This window comes from Camarhynchus parvulus, chromosome 10 (assembly GCF_901933205.1).
Source record: "Camarhynchus parvulus chromosome 10, STF_HiC, whole genome shotgun sequence".
NCBI classification, from domain to species: domain Eukaryota; kingdom Metazoa; phylum Chordata; class Aves; order Passeriformes; family Thraupidae; genus Camarhynchus; species Camarhynchus parvulus.
In genome coordinates this window covers 1884772-1907784 of record NC_044580.1, presented here as the reverse complement: position 1 = coordinate 1907784, position 23013 = coordinate 1884772, and the positions used below count along the sequence as shown (strand labels likewise).

At 55.2% G+C, this 23013-nt stretch overlaps 1 protein-coding gene across 3 annotated transcripts in view; it reads left to right on the top strand.

The window, feature by feature from the left end:
• Positions 1-21648, top strand: part of ZNF609 (zinc finger protein 609) — a 61641-nt gene extending 39993 nt beyond the window's left edge. For 2 of the 3 annotated variants that reach the window (XM_030955070.1, XM_030955069.1), the window contains exons 3-10: positions 7503-7728; positions 15276-15363; positions 15791-18146; positions 18571-18937; positions 19097-19272; positions 19739-19955; positions 20068-20137; positions 20294-21648. In XM_030955070.1, the coding sequence (XP_030810930.1) occupies positions 7503-7728; positions 15276-15363; positions 15791-18146; positions 18571-18937; positions 19097-19272; positions 19739-19955; positions 20068-20137; positions 20294-20300 (3507 nt within the window). In that variant the 3' untranslated portion in view covers positions 20301-21648. Of the gene's footprint in view, positions 1-7502; positions 7729-15275; positions 15364-15790; positions 18147-18570; positions 18938-19096; positions 19273-19738; positions 19956-20067; positions 20147-20293 lie in introns of all 3 variants that reach the window. The other variant, XM_030955071.1, reaches the window with a different exon arrangement.
• Positions 21649-23013: the final 1365 nt, after the last annotated feature.

Genomic DNA, 23013 nt, shown 5'->3' with positions numbered 1-23013 from the left:
ACTGCAGCTTTTCAAAGGTAAGGACTTTGTGCCTGGATAAGCATTAATTAAAAGTGATTAAATTATTAATGCTCTGAGTTTGCATGTAGGGTTGTGGATGTGTGTACACATGTGGCTGTGCCCTGACATGAATTGCTGGAGGCCTAGCAGCCACATTGTCCATGTTTTAGGGGTTTAGATTGGTGAGACTGAGGTAGAGGAAAAAATGGGTGAAAAAACTGAAGGAAAAGTTGAGACAGGCAGGTGGAGCCATGTTATTCCGTAACAGAGAGCTGAGCTGAGCTGTGCCAGCTTCTTGTGCTCAGCCCTGACCTACCAAGTGTCAGCTTTGGCTTGCAGTCCTTGGTTGGTGATCCTCGCCAAGGTTTGTTGGTAACTTTTGTGTTCTTGCTGTCTCGAGGCACCTGCTTTTTCAGCCTCTTTCAGACTCATCTCTTGATCTGTTAGAATGGAGATTCCAAGCTCTGCAATATGTTTTTCCTCCCTAGGCCACCGTCCCTAGGGTGGTGGGGCCCGTGTTTGGTGCTCAGGATGCTGGCCAGTGTGCTGTGTAGCACAAGGCAGACCCTGTAGGCAAGTTAAAGCCACTGGCCATGGAAATCCTGCTTTTTCATCTGATTACTCATGCCTGCCTTGCAGATTTGGGTTTTAGGGATGTCTGTAGTTTGGCTGTTTCAAGCTCTGTGTCATTTGGCCAGGTTTGTGGAGCTGGTGGTTATCAGATGGCTCTTAACAGTGGCTGGAGCTGCCAGTGGTTTGTGAAAGGTCTCATAGATTTGTATCCTTCTTCCAGGAGATTGATGCACTGAGGCACTGTGAAACCTTTTATGTTCTCCTTTGCCTGCTTAAATGTGCTGGTCAGCAAGTGCTGTTAATGGCAGCTATTGGGCATGGCTCAGATCCTCGGGTGCAGCTGCCTGGTTATTTTAGTGGAAAGAAAATAAGCAAAGCAAGACTTTCCCTCACAGTGGTTCTTCCACATAGAAACCTGACTTGCAGGAGACATGGCTGGTGTCAGCAGTGCAGGGGATGCTGGAGGATGGAGATGTAGGAAACAAAAGTATGAAAAGCCAGCCATGCATCTGTGATGGTTGGCTGTGTTGGCAGAAGGGTGGGTACAGGTTGTGGGGCGTGATGGGGGACCTGGGTTCCCATTGTGAAGTCACTTGCTGTCTTTAGAGCTTTCCTGCTCAGGCAGCACTGCCAGAGGTGAGGATGACAGCTGACCATGGCAGCAGCAGTGCTGGAGAAGGAGCTGCAGGCTGAGTTGGTCATTGTGAAGGATACTTGTGGTCACCCGTGGTCAGGCTCTATGTTTCTAATAGTCTCTGCTCTCCCATGACCCAGATGCATCTCCATTGCTTTTCCACATGGGATCTTTCCCTTTTTCCCCACCAACTGAGCTGCTTCACATTTTAATTCAATAAATGAGGAGACCTGTGGCCCATCTGTGGGATATCAGTGCTTGCTGAGGCTGAATGGAGACCCAATGACATGTGGTGGGACTGATGCACACAGGTCCTGGCTTGGATTTCTTTCCCATGTCTCTCGCTTATGTCACCTGTCCCCTTTCATCACTGCTCTTCACTACCTCTCTCCTGCTGGAGACACCTTTTTTCCCTTCCAGGAGCAGATCTGATAGTCTTGTAAGTGGTTGGAGCAGGTGACTTGGTGCCAGCACGTCTGCCTTGGATACTATTTCTGGCTTTATTGGAGACACAGTAATATGCAAGACTGTGCCTCTGCGGTGTCTGCCTCCTCTTGATCTCAAAACGCTGCAAGCACTGAGATAAGACAGGCTGTGTTCAAGCAGTGATTTTATTCCCCTCTCCTCTGCAGAGAGAAAGCAGCTCCTCGTAAGTCATGCTGGGTTGTATTTGCATTTCTCCAGCAGTGTGGCTGAGGTTGATAGCATCCAGCTGTCTGCATCAGCTGGGTGCTTGGATCAGCCCCCATCACTGGCATGGTGGGAGGTTGTACCTCCAGCATCCCTGGGTGGGATGGCTCACCCTGATATTCCCATTAACTGTGACCAGGTCTGGTTTTGGTGGTGCTGGTGGTGGGGCTGTGAGCTTTATGCAGATAATCCTCTTCCAGGTTTTGGTTCCTGTGGCCCCCTCACCTGTGGCCAGAACAGACTTGCTCAGCCAGGTCTACCCCAAAGTGCCCAGATAAAAATGAGTCTGAGTTGGGAATGTGCTGCCAACCCCAGCATTGGGCTGCATTGTGCCATCCTTTTGGCCACCATCTGCTCTGGCCATTCTGCAGGGACTTGTTGGCCAGGGAAGGTGTTTGCATGGATAGAGGCAACCCCCTCCTGGATCCCAGAGCTGGAGCACAGGTGCTTGGCATGGCCAGGAAAGGACACGAGGCTCCTTTTGTGGGTAGAGCATTCCCATTACACCTTGGCATCGACAGCCCCACAGCTGGGAGATGCCATGAATCCCAAGTCTGATGGGTGGAAGCAGATGGTGATGAGCACTGGGAACAAGTTGTGAAGGAGAGTGGTGGGGAATTGGCCTCTCTTGGCATGTTTTTAGGTGGATGCTGAGAGCCCTGGGGCTGGGAAATTGGGAATATGCTCCTTTAAACTCCTTACTTCCCATCTGAATTGCCTGGCTCTGGTGGTGGTGCTGGCCAGGAGGTCCCATGCTTACTTGTCTTCTCTGGGGAGCGAACTCAGGGAGTGTGATGCTGAGCCCACTGCATTCTGCACAGATGGAAGCACATGGAAGCATTAATCCTTCCTTGTGGCATTTACTGCTTCTTGGTAAGGGGGGCTGTCACAAATGTCAATCCCTTTTTCTTAGAGCAACTGCCCCGTTGCCCTGTGGGCTCCGATTTGCCAGCTAAGGAACCCAATATATTCCCCAAGTGTTCTTGTGGCCTGTAGAAATAACTGGCTTTGTTAATTTGAGCTTGTGTTTATCCAGGGAAGGGAGACTTTTGTCTAGAACAGAATCCTTTTTTCACGTCTTGATGTCAGCAACCTCAACTTCCTGCTACAGCAAGAGGGGAGAGCAATGGGCAGCAGCATTGGGATCAGTGCCCCAGACCTGGCTCCATCCTTGGACCTGACGCTTGTGCCACCATTATTTCCCTGCATGTGGGTGTTTGTTGGAAGCTCTTGTTGGCTGCTTTCTTGCTGGAGAAATCCAGCCAGCAAACAGTCAGTGTTAGAGTGGCACCTGTACTGTTTGGGGAGGGAATTTTCTGGAGCCTGTTGCACATGGCGTGGGCTTAAGTACCTCCAGTGTGTTGGGATGATGTTGCTGGGGGCTGTGACTGGGAGCTCTGCTTGCAGGTGGATTTAAGATGGAATTGTAGACATGGTGGGCACCAGAGCCAACAAAGGGATTTTGGCTTCAGGCTCTGCATACCCAGCTTTGGGGGTCAGGTTGGAGAAGACTCTTCTTAATTCCTTCCAGGGTCAGCAGAGGGGAAGAAGTACTGTGGTGCTGTGGTTTGGGAGTCTGGAGATGCCCACTGAAGATGCTTGTCACCTGGGTGGATCTGCTCCCTGGGGGTCTCTCACCAAGGAGCTGGAAGCTAACATTCCCAGCTCCTACTCTGAAAAAGCAAAGCTGTGGGGCATGTAGTGACAGACCAGAATAGGAGTGAGAACATCAAAGCTCCCAGAGGCTGAGCTGAGCTGATCAGTGACATGGGACATGTTGAGAGCAATGCTCCTGTGATGGAGCACCTTTGGTCCATATTCTGTCTCCTGACACAGAGTCATGACTTTGTGACTAATAACAAGGCTCTGTCTTGGCTTTCCTTGTCTCTCTGTCTGCAGGAGTGAAAGGATCATGTACGTGAGAAAAATGGTACATGTGCTGCATAGCTTCTTCATGTGGGGATACAGTGGAGCCTAGAACCATCTCACATGCTTTGGTGGTCTCACCCTGAGTTCTGGCTGACAGATGTGGGGCAGATCTGGGGGTGCCCTCACACCCTCTCTGCCCTTGGAAATGCACCACAGATATCTCTGCTAGTTGCTCTTATGGAGGGTTTTTTGCTTTTGGCTTTTATCACTCCAAAATGCATTTTTCTTGCCTGACTTTTATTACTGGGGACAAACCAAAATTCTCATAAATATGAATGGGTGGTCTAGATGGTCTAGGGAGTGACATGAAAACCAGTGGAGTGTTTTTATTTCTGGTTTGCCCTCTTCTCACTCTCTCATTAATAATTGCTGCTGTTCTGTCCCCTCGAGGGCAGCTGATGCACTAACCAGTGCTGCTAAGATGGCAGGCACTGCTCTGTGTGCATCTCTCCGTGCCAGCACCCACTGGCTGTCCTTCCCTTCATGTGGCACCCCGTTCCACCCTACTGGGAGGCTGTAACGAGGGGTAGGTTTTAATTAGCCCCCAGAGCCTGGCATCCCACGGCGCCGTTGGCATCGCCGGGGCCTCTGGGTGGATTTGCTTTTCCCCCAGCGAGCAGAGGCTGTGCTGGCCGCTGCCGCCCAGGCTTGGCTCCGTTCCACTTCTGTCCTCGGCGCTGGTGAAAGCATGTTCCTCGTGATGGGAAAGAAACACAAAGGGCTTTCATTAGGGGAGGCAGCGGCGGGCGGACACGGATGGCCAGCGCTGGCACACAGGAGCTTCACCCCATCTAACTCCCACAGGGGTGGCTGCAGACACACCAGCTTCCTCCAGCAGTCAGAGTGCAGCCAGTATTTAATCTTAGAGCTTACCCAGCATGGAAACAGAAATAAATTTTATTTCTGCAAGGGGTATTTAGGGCCCAAAAGCAGTATGGGAGGGTGGCCAGAAGGTACAAGGCTCATTTTTGGAGCTGGGGATCTCTGTTAGCACAGCCCTGGAGGTGATGTGAAATGCACTGCTGTGGGGTGGGAGTGCTGCCCACCACCCCCAGGCCAGCATTGCCCCAGGCTCCCTCTCTGCCTCCGAGGGGAAGAGCAGCCAGAGGAGCTACCCCATAATATGTAGGGCTCTCCCAGCCATCCTGCATCTCCTGACCTTGCTCAGCAAGCAGGAGGGCGAAAAGATCATGGCAACAGGAGATAAGGCACACATAGAGGGGGAGGTGAATTGCAGGGGTTGATCCATGTGTCTTTTCCTCCAGCATGGCTTTCAGTTTTTTTTTCGGTTGTGTCCCAGTGGAGAACCTCCGCTCCTGCCCTCACCCTTGAAGAACCATCCTGAACCTTTTTATTTTGCTCTGGAGCTTCGGGCAAGGGAGCAGGAGAGCCGCCTTGTCTCCCCACGGCTGCTGAAAGAGGCTGTTTATTACAGAGCAGGGTGAGATATGAAATCCCATCAAGCCGCCTTGCTTATTAGAGATCTTAGTGAGCTGCTTATTATGCACCATGGCATAATGCAGATTACGAATGTGACCGGGCGATAATTAGCAGAGCTGGAACTGTAATTAAACGCTCCTGAGCTGCGCTGTGGTTTCTGTTGCAGAGTGGAAGGAAGCTGAACGGTCTCAGCAGGTCTCCAACATGCACACACAGCCTCCACTCCCCGGGCAATGGGGGAAAGTGATCCCTGCCACTCCCATGGCTCTTCCTGCTGCCCACCCAAGCCAGGCGGCCCTGCCTGGTTCTTCCCTGGCTCTTCTTTGCTGGTGACTGACTGTGGTTTGCAGAATGGGGCATTGAGGAGCCCCTTCTAAGGAGCCTCATGCTTCCTTGGAGCATCTTGCCCTGGATCTGCTGATGAGGTTGCTGTGTTTTGGGGGGTGATTTTCCTGTGGGAGTCTTCTGGAAGCTCCTCTGGCAGCCTTCTGGGGTGGTTTTATGCCAAAACCACCCTTCTTGCATCCCATGGGGTGCAGTTGGGCCACTGGCCCTATGGCAGCCTTGGAGATGGATGGTCTGGAGATGGGCTCCTGGAGAAGAGCTGGTTCTGTTGCTGGGAGATTGGAGGTGGTTGTGGGTGACAAGCTGTGCTTCTGGGGAGGGGACACTGGGATCCAACTGCTGCTGTTTGAGACCTCCAGGCCATCTTTAGTGCCAAGTGAGCTGCATGTTGCTCTGATGAGCTGTCTAGAGAGAGGATGTATGCAATACAAGGAGAGGGCTGCAGACAGAAAGTGCTTTGTGTTCTGCTGGAAAAGCAAATCCACTTGCCCTTTCAGAGCCAGGATGTGATACCCTCATCTCTGCTCCTCTGCCTTGAGATTTGTGTCACCAGGCATGTGGAGAGAATCTGTGGGTCAGGAGTTCGTGGGGAGATGTGATGCTCCAGGCACTTGCTGTGGTTACCCTGTCGGGTGGGACAGGCTGGGTTGGACATGCAAGGTTCTGCTGGAGCTGTTTCCCTTGCTTGAAGGAGGGAGGTGTGTGAGCAAGAGAGAGAGCAGGCGAATTTGGCAGCTGGTCGGGGCCAGGATGGGAGTTAGCAGCAAGGCTGGGCTGGTGCCCATGTCCACACTTGGTAAGCACAAACTTGGGCTCTCCAGGTCTTCTGTTTTCCCTCAGAAGAGTTTTAGAGAGTCTGGGAGTACAACTGGGTGCTCTAGAGGAATCTTTGCCTGCTTGAAACAGGAACCCAGGTCGGCACTTGCTGCGGATGTGATGAGTTTCCTCAGTCTGCTTCTCTTCTGAGGTAGCCCAGTGTCTAAAGATCACAAATGGTGAAGAGGGAAAGTCTCAGCTGAAGAGGAGCCGCTTGCCCCTTGCTGCAGGTCCTCATAAGCCAAGGTGTAGAGGTGGCTGGCTTGGCTGATGAGCCCCAGAGGAGGAGAAGGTCTCCACCTTGCCTTGGTCAGCCACAGAATCAGCCCATCAGCCATCCTCCTCCTGACACTGCTGTAATCTGCTTGCGTGGCAGAGCGGCCAAGGACCTTGGCTTCTCAGCAGCAGGGTTGCTTGGCTGGGCTTCCACTTGGCATGTTGGCTTGTTGGCTTTCCAAGCCCGGCTCTGGCTGTGGGATCTGGTTTCTATGTGCAAAGAGAGCACAATGGCTGGATCAGGCTCTGAAGCAGATACTTGCATAGGGAAGAGGGATATGATCCAAGTGCCTGTGTCTGCAGGTGGTCACAGGGTAGTTCTGGAAGGAGAAGGATGTTGGTTTTCATGGGTGCCGGAGGGAGTCTGCTACTTGTTTGTCCTGTCCTGCCGGTTGAGCAGAAGCTCTTCTAGTGAGCCATGGGGTCCAAAGTCATTGACTGCATTAACATCTGAGCCATAGCCAAGAGGCATCCTCACGGGGCATGATTACAGAAGCCGTCAGGGAAGGAACTTGCCACGAGCTCTTTCAAGCAGGAGCACAGATATCTCCTGCACAAGGACTTTTGGGTGTGATCTCTGTGACTACAGAGCTCCCCAGGGTTACATGGGCATGGGCACGCCAGGGCAGCAGAGCCCTGCGAGATCCTTGTCCTCTGATGGGGTGTGGGATGTGAACTGAAGGTGGCAGTCCTGAGCTTGAGGTTCTCCAGGAATGTAAATATCTGTTGATACTTGCTCTCCCTTCTGTGTTGCCAACAGTATTCCTCACAGTGACCACATTTCTCTTTTTCCCCACAGATGGAATCTCCAGTCTCTACGCCCGCAGTGTTGCCCTTGCATCTCCTTGTCCCCGTGGTCAACAACGACATCTCGTCGCCGTGTGAGCAGATCATGGTGCGCACGCGCTCGGTGGGGGTGAACACCTGCGATGTGGCCCTGGCCACCGAGCCCGAGTGCCTGGGCCCCTGCGAGCCTGGCACCAGCGTCAACCTGGAGGGCATCGTCTGGCAGGAGACGGAGGACGGTGAGTGTCGCAGAGCTGCTTGCTCTCTGACAGCGTCACAGGGGAGTTGTGGCAGTCCCTTCCTTCCCATGTCCCTGCTGTGGTGTTCTTTGGCATGTTGTGGGCTTTCCTGCCGCCACTTGGGTGGTCAGCACAGAGGAGCCGTGTGAGAGCAGTCCATAATCCGTCCAGTAAAGGGAGTAATGGGCCAATACTTGCATCAGCCCCATGTGTTGTGTTATCTGTTTGCCCAGACAGCAGGCGAAAATCTAAGCTGCCATTTCTCTTCGACAAGAGCTGACTTGTTTTGGAGGTGCCAGGGGAAAGGCCGTGCCAGCCGGCAGGGGAATTCGACAGAGTTGACTTCATTTTTGCTTGGCAACCCGCAGGTCTGTCACAAAAACACTCAAACCCTGGGAGGTGGCAGAAATCTCCTGCTGGATTAAAAAACCCCAGTGGAGCTCTCAAAATCGACTCAGTGGGAGATCAGCCTCTCGGCTCTCTTGCCAAGCCAATCCAATCTTTTTTTTCCACTGGAGCTCATCTCATCCGTGCACAGCTTGGTTTGCTTTCCCAGGTCCTTTGATGGGTTTTCGTTGCTCTTGGGGCTCTGCCAAGGAATGCAGGGATGAATAGGTGGCTCAGTGGCCCATGGCAAGCGCTGGAACTTGGCCTTCCCTCTAGCCTGAGTGGGATGCTGGAGGTTTCTGCCTTGGGAGGCACAGGGTGAGCTCCTTGTTTTTCTGTGTGGAAGAAACAGTCCAGAAGCACAAAGGTGAGAGAGAGCCGTGGTGGCGGAGGCTGATTGTTGGGTCATCTCAGCCAGGTATCCATGTGCTCCTCTTGGACATCTGCTCCCACTCTTCCATTGCAGTTCTGTGCAGAGAATGAAGCTGTTGGCCTTTATCCCAGCCACTCCTCACTGAAACTCTGTTACTGGGGATGGAAGCTGAGCTGAAATCTCCATTCCCATTATCTGCTTCCAGTGAGGTTCTCGTCCCATGCTTTGGGAAGGTGGGAGTGGGCCCAGTTTGCCTTTTCTCTCTTCCTATTGGCAAACTGGTTTTGAAACCGTGGTTGGCACAGGACCAAGTGCTGCAGTGGCTGCTGATGTGAGCACTGAAGTTGTTCCCCTTGGAAAGAGTGCATTGAGAAATAGCTCCTGAGCTGTTTGGGAAGAGAGCAGTGGATGGACCATGCCAGGGAAGACTGGGGTGTCTAGCTTGGGGTGGGGACCTTGGCACTCTTCTCCTTTACCATCCATTCCATATGGAAAAAAAAAATCACCCTGGTTAAGGCATCTGGGAGCTGTGAGTGTGTTTTTTCTGCTGCTCCAAAGCAGAGGGATGTCACATGTAAGACCTGTGAGCAGAAACACAAAACAGGAGAGTTTGGAAGTCCTGCTCTGCACATCCCAGGGCCAGGGGATCTGCAGGGTGGATCTGCTCCAAAGAAATCTGTGGAAGGTCTGCACTCATCTACCACCTCCCCAGCACTGCGTGATCAATGTCTCCAAGAGCCTGGTCACTTTGTAGGATACACCACCTTCAGCTGGGGAAACTGAGGCATGGCTGGGTTTTGGGAGACCCAGCAACACAGAGGAACATTGGCACCCTTCACTTGTGGGGCTCTCCAGCCCCATCAACCTACAGTCCTGTTGTGACTTCCCTCAACCCAAAAGTCCTGGAGCTGCAGAGTTCCCTGGAAATCGCAGGACTGCTGGAGAGCCCCATGGGCAGTGGCAAAGCTGAGGAGAGCTTGGACCCTGTAGGGTGGTTTTGGGTGGAAATCAGAAGAGGGTCACAGTGGCCGTGCCAGGATGGATGAACTGAGCATCTCTGAGGCAGGGAGCACAGAAACATCCCTCCCTGCCAGTTCCTGGTTGAGAGGCCTTGCCATGGGAGTGGTTGCTCTTTTCTCCTGCTCCTCACCCCACCGTGGAGCTCCGTGCCTGCCCCTCGCTTCTGCAGCCACCATTTCGGAGCATGCCTTGGAGGTGTCCTGTGATTTCCCACAGCCCAGATATTTTTAGTCTGTGGTAATTCAGTGAACTCTCAGAGATGCTTCTCTGCCAGCTGCTGATGGTTGCCACTGTTGGGAGCAAGGATTTCACATCCAGTCCTGCACAAAAAGCCCTGATACTGCCTTTGGTCTCTGGGTCTGCTGTGTGCCTTGGCTCCAGTCACACAGCATCTCTCGTCCTTGACTGTGAAGACAGGGGGAGAGCCAGCCCTGTTTTTTGCCTGGCATCTCTCCCCTGCCTTCTCCTTGTCAAAGATGGAGTCAAGGGTGGTGCTGGATCTGGCTGTTGGAAGCTGGAGCTTCTGAAATGTTCAGGGATGCACCAGCCATCTCCCCTTGCCCAAAGGATACAGAGGAGAAAGCTACACCAAGGGCATGTCTGCAAAGTCAGATGAGGTGCTTCCAGCATCTGGAGACTCTCCTCAATATCTCCAGGGGGATCAATTTCTCCCCTTGCTCCTTGGGATGTAGCAGCCTCACTGGATTGCTTGGAAGAGCCCCAGAGCAGTGGAGCAGCTCTTGGCTTGAATCAAGTTTAGAATCACTGAACTGAGGAATGGTTTAGTTTGAAAGGGACCTTAAAGCCCAGTTCATTCCACCCCCTGCCGTGGCCAGGGACACCTTCCACTAGCCCAGATTGCTCCAAGTCCCATCCAACTTGGCCTTGAACATTTTTAAGGATGGGGCAGCCAGAGCTTTTCTGGGAAACTTGTTCCAGGGCCTCACTATCCTGCCAGGAAGGAATTTTTTTCCTAATATCCAATCTAAATCTCCCCTCTTACAGCTAAAGCCATTACTCTTTGGCCTGTCACTTCTTGGCCTTGCAAAAAGTCCCTCTTCAGCATTCTTGTAGAGATCCCTTTCAGGCTCTGGAAAGGACTCGTAAGATCTCCCTGAAGCCAGCCTGCTCCTCTCCATGAGGGTCTGCAAAATCATGGAGAAAAGCTTCTAAAGCCAAAGCCAAAGCCTGGCAATGCTTGGAAGGATAAGTTGGGCAAGAAGGACAAATCCATCTGAGATGGGAGTGTGAAGCTCCAGTGAACCTGATGATGTCCTTCCTTCCCTGAACCAACTTTGTCCTCATCTCCCACTAGAAAATCTGCCATGAGTCCATCAGCCTTGCTAAAGGCATCCCAGAGGGCTCCCAGCCATCTGGCTCTGGGCTTTGGATCCACCTTCTCCTCCACCATTCCAGGCTGGTGTTGGCCCAAGGTCTGGTCTAGCTGGTAGTGAGCACTGTTATTCATGCTCTCCTGTGGCCTTGCTGGTGACACTGTCCCTTTGCTGAGCATGGCTTGCACAGGGATGTTTTATCAGGACACTTTCAGTGGGGAGCAGCTGTCATGGGAGCTCCCCTGGTGCTGCTGTGTGTAATTCTGATCCTCAGGAACTGAGGAACAGATTAACTGATGTGCTCACACCAGGAAGCATTGCTCTCTTGGCTGCCTCACGAGCTGCCAGCTCTCCTCCACCCCCCTCGGTGAAGCTGGTGTCACCTGGCTTAGATCATGTCACCTTGTCACCTCCCCATGGTGCCACACCAGTGCTGATCCCAGCAAAACAAACACAAACCCTCTGAGCTATGAGGATCATGGTGTGGCAGCACCTGGAAAACATCAGCACACTGAACATCCCTTCCTCCAGCTCCTTGCTGGCATGTTAGTGGCAGGTTACCCATGGCTCAGATTTCTGTACTCTGGACATTTGGATTGTCCTTTTGCAAACTTCTCATGAGGGTGTGGTGGAGCACAAGCCTGCCCAGGGTTGGCACATGCCAGTGGACGTGTCCTTGCTTGGAGCAGGAGGGAAATGCAATAGATAGGGATAGAATGGAGAAGATGGGAGGGTGAGAGCAAAGACTTCTCAAATACAATGGATAGTGGCTTAGATGCTTCCTCTGCCAGGTCTCATGGATTTACACACCTTGAACTTCTCTTACAGCTGGTTCTTCCTTCTCCCAGTCCCTGTCTTTGCCTCCTCCATCAGGTGGTGTGGCTGGAGCAGGTGTTGCTGGTGAAAATCAAGGCAAACAAATCATTGAGCCCCTTAGCTGTGGGTTACCCCATCTGCAGGCTTCCTTCATGTGTTTGAGTTTCTCCAAGAGTTCCTTGTTAATCCATCAGGCCTTCTGGCATTTCCACCTGAATTCTCTTTGTTGGGGTACATTGCTCCTGAATTAAGGGATGATCCTGGGATGTCACCCAGCTTCCTTGGGTCCCGCTCCCCTCCAGCGTTCTGTCCCATGGCACTCTGTCAAATGGGTCTCTGAAGAGGCCATAGTCCTCTCTCCTGGAGTCCAGGGCAGTGATCCTTCTGTGTGCTGCAGTCCCTGGAAAGCAGTTGGATGGCCAGGGACAGTCATGCACCATCTGAGCATCCATCCCTGCATGGTATGATGGGATGATCCTGTCTCCCTCTGGCCCTGCCGGGGAAACCATGTTCAAGTTGCCTGTTGAGGTTTGATAGGGGGCACTTCTCTGTGAGAAGACACCAGAAACTTCCCCCATGTTGGACAAGGTCAGCTAAGGCAGAGCCTATCAGTGATGAGGGCAGGATAATGTATTTAGGAAGGGGAGAAAAAGCAGCCCCCATTCCCCATCCCCCTGTGCTGTTTGGGGCAGAAATGCAGAAATCAGAAGTAAAGTTGAGCCTGGGAAGAAGCTGGGAAAAAGTTTTTTAAGGTTTGGTTTTATTTCTCATTACCCTACTCTGATTTCATCTGTAATAAATTAAATTAGTTTCCCCAGGGTGAGTCTTTTTTGCCTGTGATGGTAATTGGTGAGTGATCTCTCCTCACTGGGTGAGGTGACAATTATGCTGGACAGCCCTGTGGTGTCCTCTGTCTCCTGGCAGGAGCATGAGCAGCTTTGGTGTTGTGTCCCAAAGCCTGGGCACTGCAGGTCAGGTGGGATCTCTGCACATGGGCTGGGCTTATGGAAACGCTGGAGCATCCTGGAAGTAATGCACCTGGAGGGGAAACAACAAAGATAATTTTAAAGATGATGCAGCTGGGGAAGAAATTAATGGAAGAAGGGGCATCCCAAAGCCAGGGCATCCTGGAAGTGATGCAGGTGGAGGAGGAATTTATGGAGATGTTCTTGGTTGGGCTTGGGGGATTCATCTTTGAAAAGGGGGGAAATGTGCCCCAGTAGAATGGCTCCTGGTGCCCACAGCACCTTGTCCTCCATCCCACATAGTCCCAGGATTTTCTCATACACTGCCTTCCTAAATGGCAACTTTGCACCATCACCAACCCCTAATTTTTCCAGCCAGGATACAACTCTGAGCACTTGGTGAGCAGGATGCTGAGTGGTTTGCACCCAGATTTGGGTGATATTGATTCCTTAAGGGAATGTCACCATCCCATGAAACCAGGTGGGATGGGAGTTACCCAAGTGGGATTCCTTCTGTTCAAGAGCATCGGCGTTCTTGGAGATGTGAAAACATTGCTTCCTCACTGCTGCCCTTGTCATGCCTGCTCATCATCCTGCCGTGGGAGGGGGACACAGTGGGTGAAAAAAGCTGCTTAGGATCTGTCCTGGGGTTTAAATTGTCCTGGGTTATTGTTGGAGGATTAGGAGGGGATTTGGTATGATTGGTTGCAGCGGGTTAAATATAGGCTGGCATGTATTGGAGGTCTGGTGTTCCAACAGTGAAGGAGACACGGTGCCAGCTTGTTTTGCCCCTTCCTCTTTCATCTCTCTCTTGTGACTGTGGTGGTTGGGATGAAAAATGCCAGCACTTCTTTCTAATATCACACACTGGCCCCAGGATGCACAAGAGACTCCAGTGGTTTGCCATGCAATTAACTTGCAGTGGCTCACGTGGCCTTCTCTGCCTTCAGAGGGATTGAACTGGCAGGGAGAGCAGAGGGACTGGGAGGGATGGGGCCTGGGTTAGTGCTGTATGTTCCTCAGTGGCTGCCAGGTCCTTGGGCAGCTCCTGGGAAGATCCCACAGCAGCTCCCCAGAGGTGTCCTGGGAATGGTGGTGCTGGGTTGGGGTGCAGGAGGCAGCCAGGAGCTTCTTGGGATTTTAAGGAAAGGGGGACAGGCTCCTGCCTGCCAAAAACTGCTGCATTAGGAAGAACAGAAGGCCACATTCCATGTGCCCTCTGTGGGATGCCTGGAACCAGCATCCCACTATTCCCACTGATACTTCCATGCATGGGGCTGTGGGTTCCCAGCAGTTGGTTTCTCCCTCAGGTTGTCCCATCATCACAGCCTGGCCATGTCTTTGTTAAGGCAGGTCCCCAGCACCTTCCTCTGAAGGCAGAGCCCAGGGCCTCCTGCTCACTGGGACGAGCCAGTTGTGCCTCTTGGCCATGTGCTGGCACCATGTCTTCCCATGATCTGCTCGCAACATTTTCCAGGAGGAAAAGGAGAAAGAGAAGGTCTGCATTTCATTTCTCTCTCTGAAGGAGCCCCACGTGTCTGGCCTTGGCTCCATGTATTATCCATGCCGAAGCCTGCAGCTGGCTGCTGGCATAGCACAACGGGGGATGTGGGCTGAGATTTATAAACATGCTTCAGGCGCAGCTGCTCCAGGCTCCCTGGGCTCCATCCATCTCCCAGGGCCGTATATCTTGCTGCACTCATCAACCCTTGCAAATGTGTTCCCGAGTTTTACCTTGCTTGGATAAATGTGCCCGGCACAACAGACTCTGCTCCAGTGATCCGTGGCAAGGAGGAGACGCCACAATGCTGAGGGGTGCTGTGGAAGACCCCTCTGCCTCCCAGAAGAGGTGCTGAGGGTCCTCAGCCTTGGCGTGGGTGTGTGACAGGCAGTTTCTCTTCTGAATTAGTGTGGAAAAGCTGAAACTTCAAGGTTTTCTGAATGCCCAGTGGCTTTGCTCCGTGATCGGAGGATGTGACCCCATGGATGGTTCTCCAGATGGAAATACAGGGCAGAGGGATTCCCGTGGAGGTGCTGAAGCAAAGTGGCCCAGGGCAGCAGAAGGTTATTCTGCCAGGATTGGGTTTTCCTGCCAGGGACAGTCTCCTGGGCAGGAATAATGGGCTCAGTTTGCCATCTAGTGGCAGTAGCAGCTTTTTCCAGAGGGTCATGAGGTTCATGGCCGTGCTGGTTCATAGCCCTGCTGGGGGTCTGCAGCTCCACTTTGGGGTCCACAGCCTTGCTAGGAGCTTTCTGTGTTTTCCCCAGGGTCTTTCCAGCTCTTTCACATTCTCTAACCTACCTGAGCACACATGGAGCCAATGTGGATCTTCAGGTACCCCCATGAAGGGCTGAAATCCCACAGCCCTTTGGGGATCACTGGGTTTTAATATCCCATGAAAGTAGGGAAAGGGAAGAGAGGTTAGGTGAGACATGCCAAGAGAAGGGATGAGCTGGGAGTCTCCAAATCTCATCTTGGTGCCCCTCCACCCCTGAGCCCGATGTTTCACCTCTTCTGAGAGCCCATGACCACTTGTTCACCCTCCTTCAACACTAGAGCTAATCTCTTCCTCTTGCCTGTCTTGAGGGGCAGGTTCCTGGCACCTTGGGATCACATCTGGCCCTGTCTGACCCTTTCCCCTCACCTTGCAGGGATGCTGGTGGTCAACGTCACCTGGAGGAACAAGACGTACGTGGGGACACTGCTGGACTGCACGCAGCATGACTGGGCACCTCCCCGGTAAGTGGGTGGGGGGCTCTGGTGGGCTCCTGGTGCTTAGGGCAGATCTGGGCCTGTATGGCCCCCAAGGCACCTGGGACTCTGCCCTGTGCCCATGGGGCTGCCACAGGGGTTGGCATCTCAGGCCCCCATGGCACCTGGGACACTCTACCCTGTGCCCATGGGGCTGCCACAGGGGTTGGCATCTCCGTCTTGCCCAACCCAGCTGCTCCCATGGCTCTTTGCCTCTGCAGTCACATGTGGGGGGACTGGAGACAGTTTAGCACATCCCAGGGGACCTCTCTGGTTCCTCTTCATCCATCAGTGGGGAGAGAAGTCTATGGGATTGGTAGTGAGGGGAGTAAGGGGCTCCCCACCGTGCCTTGGGGACAGCACAGCCCAGCACAGCCATCTCTCTGTTCAAACCTCTGTGTCCTCCTCCCTGTAGGTTCTGTGACTCTCCCACCAGTGACCTGGAGATGCGCAACGGCCGGGGCAGGGGCAAGCGGATGCGCCCCAACAGCAACACGCCTGTCAACGAGACGGCCGCTGCCTCGGACAGCAAGGGCACCAGCAACAGCAGCAAGACCCGGGCGGGAGCCAGCAGCAAGGGCCGCCGGGGCAGCCAGAACTCCTCGGACCACCGCACCCCGCCCGGGGGCACTGCCGAGGACGTGAAGGCCAGCCCCTCCTCCGTCACCAAGAGGAAGAGCAAACCCCTCTCCGACATGGATCTGAACTCCAGCTCGGAGGACTCCAAGGGCAGCAAGCGCATCCGCACAAACTCAATGGGCTCGGCCACGGTGCCGCCTGCCACGGTCAAGGTGGAGCCAGCTGTCCTGGAGCGCAACTGCCCTTCTCCCATCCTCATCGACTGTCCCCACCCCAACTGTAACAAGAAGTACAAGCATATCAATGGGCTGAAGTACCACCAGGCCCACGCACACACGGATGATGACAGCAAGCTAGAAGCAGATGTGGATAGTGAGTATGGTGAGGAGCCCTCCCTGCACGCCGACATCGGGAGCTGCAATGGTGCTGCCGGGACACAGAAGGGCTCCCTCTCACCCGCTCGCTCGGCCACCCCCAAGGTGCGTTTGATGGAGCCGCACAGCCCCTCCCCATCCAGCAAGTTCAGCGCCAAGGTCCCCTGCAAGAAAAAGGTGGGTGGGGAGGGGGACACAGACCTGGGTGCTCTGTCCAATGATGGCTCTGAGGATGGTCCCTCGGTGGCCGATGAGACGAGTAACGATGACTTTGACTCTCTGGAGAAGAGATGCATTGATAAGGACAAGTCAAAGAAGGCCTCTGGTGCTAAACAGGAGAAGATTCCTTCCAAAAGCTTGAAGTCTGCCAGACCCATTGCACCAGCCATCCCCCCTCAGCCGATTTACACCTTCCAGACTGCCACGCTGACCACAGCCAGCCCCGGCTCCTCTGCTGGCCTGGCCACGACTGTGGTCCAGACCATGCCCAACAGCCCCCAGCTCAAACCCATCCAGCCCAAGCCAACAGTGATGGGAGAGCCCTTCGCTGTCAACCCTGCCCTCACCCCTTCCAAGGAGAAGAAGAAGAAAGACAAGAAGAAGAAAGAGCCCAAAGAGGTGGAAAACCCTTTGACTCCTGGCAAAGCCTGCAGAGCAGAGGAAGGTAAGAGCCCTTTCCGGGGGGAATCCAGTGAGCTGGGGATGAAAGGCGAGGGGCTGCTGAACGGTTCATCTGACCCCCACCAGAGCCGGCTCGCCAGCATCAAGGCCGAGGCAGATAAAATCTACAGCTTCACTGACAATGCACCCAGTCCCTCCATCGGCGGGGCCAGCAGGCTGGAGAACACCAACCCAGCCCAGCCCCTGACCCCACTGCATGTTGTCACCCAGAATGGGGCAGAGGCCAGCTCGGTGAAGACCAACAGCCCGGCCTACTCGGACATCTCTGATGCTGGGGAGGATGGGGAGGGCAAGCTGGAGAGTGTGAAGGCAAAGGATCCAGAGCAGCTGGTCAAGGAAGGCGCCAAAAAAGCTCTTTTCCCACCACAACCGCAGAGCAAAGAGTCTCCCTTCTACCAAGGCTTTGAAACCTACTATTCCCCTGGCTACCCCCAGGCTAGCCCAGGACCCCTGAACCCCGGCGGGCAGTCTGCAGCCGAGACACAAACCTTGAAGCTGAAGAAGGATGAGGAGCAGGAGAACCCGGAGGTGAAGGTGAAGAGTGAAGGCTGTGAAGAGAAGAAGGCAGAACTCGGCAGTGGCTCCAGCCAGCAGCCCTCGGTCATCCAGCAGCGCCCCAACATGTACATGCAGTCTCTTTACTACAACCAGTACGCCTACGTGCCACCCTACGGCTACAGCGAGCAGGGCTACCATGCCCACCTGCTGAGCACCAACCCTGCCTACCGCCAGCAGTACGAGGAGCAGCAGAAGCAGAGGCAGAGCCTGGAGCAGCAGCAGCAGCGAGGGCTGGAGAAGAAGGCAGAGCTGGGCTTGAAAGAGAGGGAGGCGGCACTCAAAGAAGAATGGAAGCAGAAGCCACCCATGCCCCCAACCCTGACCAAAGCCCCAAGCCTCACGGACCTCGTCAAGTCAGGGCTGAGCAAGCCCAAGGAGCAGGGAGGTCCTGATATGGCCAAATCCGTTATCATCCCCAAGCTGGAGGACTCATCCAAGCTGTCCAGCAGCCAAGTCGCCGAGGGGCTGAAGGTGAAGCTGAGTGAGGCTGGTCACCTGGGGAAGGAGACGGCTGAGACGAAGGCTGGCTCCGAGTGTGGCCGGCAGGCGGAGGTGGACCCTGTTCTCTGGTACAGACAGGTAATGCCCTGCCCTGTCTGCCAGCCCAGCCTTCCTTGGGTTTGCTCCTGGAGGAAGCCACTCACCAGGCTTTGCTGGGGCCATCACCTCAGAGAGCATGTGTTGTCCTCTGCTTGTGGTGGGACTCCATGAGAGAAAAAGGGTGGGGCTGTGAGGCCACAGATGAGCTAGGGAGAGCCCGGGGAAGGGGAATGGGGTTTGCTGGTCTCCTCCAAACCCAGCCTGCATTTGGGACAGGTGGGGCTGTGGGGAGGCAGCTGTGCTGGTGGTTGGCTGTTCTTGCAGGAAGTGGAGGCCATGGGTGGGCCAAGGAGAGCCCAGAGAAGGGGAATGGGATTTGCCAGTCTTCTCCAAACGCAGACTGGTTTTGGGACAGGCAGGACCAGGGGGAGGGAGCTGTTCTGATGGCTGGGTGTTCTTGCAGGAAGCTGAGCCCCGGATGTGGACCTACGTGTACCCAGCAAAGTACTCAGACATCAAGACAGAGGATGAGCGGTGGAAAGAGGAGAGGGACCGAAAGTTGAAGGAAGAAAGAAATCGAAGCAAAGAAGCCTCATCCAAGGAGGACGGGAAGGAGAGCACCAGCTCCGAGTGCAAGCTGACCCCCACCGAGGAGGCTCGCATGGTGGGGAAGGACCCCAGGCCCAGTGTCCACGTCCCCGTGTCCTCACCCCTCACGCAGCATCAGTCCTACATCCCGTACATGCACGGCTACTCCTACAGCCAGTCGTATGACCCCAACCACCCCAGCTACCGTGCCATGCCCACCGTCATGATGCAGAATTACCCAGGTAGGGAGCTGGGGCCTTCAAGGGGTGTCCATTCCCAGCTGTCCCTGCTCTCGGGGTGGGGGGTGGCTGTGGGACATCCTCTCACACACATACAGAGCCACATGCTCTCACTGTGCTGCCCAAATACTCTGGGTGCCCTGACTGCTCTTCTTCCCCCAGGATCATACCTACCCTCCAGCTATTCCTTCTCTCCGTATGGGAGCAAGGCATCCGGCAGTGATGACAGTGACAAGTCCCGAGCCAGCCCCAGCGTGAGCTGTAAATCCAGCTCGGAGTCCAAGGCCCTGGACATCCTGCAGCAGCATGCCAGCCACTACAAGAGCAAATCACCCACGGTGAGCATCAGCAGGGCGCTGGCTTCACCCAGCTCTGTGGGATAGTCCCTAGATCCTATAATGAGGTGGGAGCAGCTCTGTTTGTTGTGTGGTTTTGCTGTTTCTGCTGCTGTGGGGGACCTGCAGCCATGGATTCCAGCATTACAAAACCTTTGGGATGGACCAGCCAAACCTGTGCCCCAGTGCTGGGGCATCTCCAGGCCCTGCAGCAACCTCAGCCCTGGAGCTGGCAGTTGGGATGTGGGGGCTGTCTGTATCCCGTGGCTCCTCCTAGGCTGAGGTGGGAGACAGAGCTTGGACAGAGTGAGGAAAGAGTGGTCCTCAGACAGGCCCTGTGTCCTCCACATGGCTTTTGGTCATCCCACCCCATGGGAACCTTTTGGGCAAAGGCAGAGGGAACATCCCGGTATGTGCCCCAGGGTCGCTGGTCGTGTCCCTCAGCACGTGTCTGCTTTCTCCTCCCCAGATAAGCGAGAAGACGTCTCAGGAGCGGGAGCGCAGTGGCTGTGGGGTGGTGGGGGGCAGTGGGAGCTGCAGCAGTGTTGGAGGAGCGGGTGCAGGGGAGAGGAGCGGCGACCGGCCCCGCACGTCGCCCTCGCAGCGCCTGCTCTCCACACATCACCACCACCACCACCTCGGGTACTCGCTGCTGCCAGCACAGTACAACCTGCCCTATGCAACAGGTGAGAGTGGGGCTGGGCTGGGGGGGAGCTGCACCTGCCCTTAGGCCATGAGACCCTCACACTGTCCCCGAGGGCCCTGCCTACCAGCAGCTGACACCTGTTCTCCCCGCAGGTCTCTCCTCCACAGCCATCGTGGCCAGCCAGCAAGGCTCCGCTCCCTCCCTGTACCCGCCTCCCCGGAGGTGAGAACGGTAAGGCTCCGCTCCTGCCGCACCTCCCCGGGCCGGGCCCGGCCCGAGGTGCCCGGGATGGGCGCTCACGGGATGCCCTCGAGGGTTTAGGGTTTGCCCGTGGCTGTTGGGGCTCGTGGGAGCTGACTTGCCCTTGGGTCGTGGCAGGATGTGACACACCGGGATGCCTGGGCTGTACAAGACGTGTGACTGGCTCACATGGAGAAGCGCTGGAGACTCCTTTAGACATCAGTTGAATGGTGTTAATTGTACTGTTTGACGTTCCTGCCGTGATCTGAGGCAGACTCTGTCTTCTCCCCTCGTCGGACACACACTGACTCCCCACCCCACCCCTCTCTGGGGAGTGGGGGAGCTGGTACCTGCGGATATATTTATTCTACTGAGCACCAGCACTTGGGGTGGAGGCGACTCACCTGCCTGGTGCATATGAAGAGGAAACAGAAGCACTGAGGTTTCTTGATGAATTTGGGACCCTGCCGTGTCTCTGTGAGCTGCTGCTTCACGATAGGACTGGGGGCAAGCAGGGACTTGGAACATGGGGCCGAGCCTGCCGTGTGGCCACAGTCTCAGGAAAGGAAGGAAGGACTGGCTCACAGAGCCTTGGCGGGTGTCAGGGGGCTGGTGGGAGCCAGGTGGGTGGGTGGCAGCCTGGCTGGGGGCAGCTGTGGGGCTCTCCCAGTCCCTGATCTGGTCCTGCACCCCACAGCGCCCACAACTCTGTGCCTGTGGGCAGGAGCAGCCAGCACGTGGCCAGTGGCCAGAGTGGGGCTGGGGAAGCTCTTGGCCTCAGCAAAGCAGCCTCTGCCCTTGGGGGCTGGGGCTCTCTGGGGCTGGGGGCAGCAGGGGACAGAGCTGGGGGCTGCGTCTGTCACCCCACAGGCTGCCAGGGCCCCCCAGGCTGTGCACGGTCCAGACCTGCCTGAAGCTCCTGCCTGTGGCTTTTGCTTTGGTTTCAGAGCTGCAACTCTGCAAATCCCAGCCTTTTCTCTGCCCCACTATCACGGCAAGTGCCCCCCCCAAACCCTGGGGCAGCACATCCTGCTGTTGGGGGGGCTGTGGCTCCCCTTTTCATCCACCTTTTGCTTTTAGGGCAGCTTCCCCAGGCTGCAGGCAGGGCGCAGCAAGAAACAAGCACACTTAGGTTCTGCCAGAGGCGTGTGGGGCCGTGCCGGTCCCCGCTCCAGCCTCGTGCCAGGGCTGGGGGCACCAGGTCCTGGAGGAAGATGGTTCCCACTCCTGGCTGCTCCCAGCTCTGAGGACAGGGGCTTTCTGGTCCTCTGCCCCCAGCCCCAGAGCGGCTCACCCCAGGCCGACACTCTACCTCGGCCCCGCAGCGGCCGGGCCGCCCCGCCCTGCCCCGCCTCTCCCGCTGCCCGGCCGGGGGACCGGGGCCATCGGTCTCAGTTGTGTGTGTCCGTGTTGCACCCGGCCCCGAGGGCCGCTGTACGGGGATGCTCTGCCTGCTGGGCTCTGTACATACTGTAAAAAGCAATTGTTTGAAAGCTGTTGTTTTGGGTTTTGTTTTCTTTCCCCGTTTCTTCCCCATCCCACTGTACCCAGTTGGAAAAGAGGTGCTGGCTGCTCTCGGCCCGCTTCAGGTGCTGGCAGCACAGTGGCCCCAGCCTGCTCTTGTTGTCTGACTCATTTTTCTTCCACTCTTTGTTGTGTTTGGAAGGAGACGGGGCCGCGTGGCCCGGCACACTCCGCAGGGACAAGGTGGGTTGATGGACCCGCCCCGCACCCGTCACAGAGCCACATGCGGCCACGGGAGCGGGGACTGGCGGGCTCGGGGTGCTTCGGAGAGCCCCACATCCCACCGTGGAGGAGTGTCCCGCTGGCTGCTCCTACCTCCAGCCCCGGCCGGCCCGGCACAGCCGGGCTCCCAGCACGGCCGGGGCCCACAGCGGCTCCAGCGGCGCAGAGGAAGTGCCTGGGGGTGTTGGGGGTGCCACAGGCTTTGCTGGCAGGCAGAGGGGCTCGGGGGGCTGCTCCCCACCTTCCCAGTTGGGTCCCAGTTGAGTCTCCCTTTAGGTGTTAAATGAAACAACAGTTTATGCAGAATAGGTTTGAGGTTTGGCGTTTTCCGGGTTCTCTGGGCCAGCTGCTGCCCGCGGGGCCACGCCCAGCCCCGGTGTCAGACCGTTGGTGTTTATAGCTCGTTTCCATTGGCGTTGCTGTGTTGGGTTTCATTTCAGTCTTCCTGACTCTGCCCTTCTGTAAAGTGTACATTATTACCAAGTTCCTTGTTTTTTTATATATATATATATATAAATATATATATATACAAACTGTACTCTTCTTGCCTTTGTACATTTAGGCAAGGAGGGAGAATAAATCTTTTTAAGAGACAATCACAAACCTGTGAGGGTGGCTTTTTCTTGCTGTTCCCCCAAGTCTGGTCCTTTATCCCTAAAGAGTGTGGCCAGTTATTTTTGGGGGTGGGAGAGGGGGGTTTCCCCATCTCAGGCATCTGAGAAGGCTGCTGGTGCTCACTGACCCCTGGATCCACCTCTGCCCCAGCACTCGTGGCTCTGGTGGGTGCTGCAGCTGAGCTCAGACCTGGTGACTGGGGGCAGAACCCCCTAGGGCTGAACCCCTGGGCACCAAGGGCCTGCCCTCCACCATGGCCTCAGGGTACAGGAGGTACTGGAGGCATGGGACAGGCACAAGGCAGGGTTTGGCTCCTCCAGCTTTGCCATGGAGGTGATCCATGTGGGAGGCAGCACCCAGGGACATCAGAGGCACCTTCCAGATTTTCCAGAGGTGGTTCTGGAAGGCATTTGCTGATCTTGAAAATCCACATTTACCCTCCTTTACTTGAGGCAGGGCAGCAGAGGATTTGAAATTGTCAGAGATGCACATGCAGT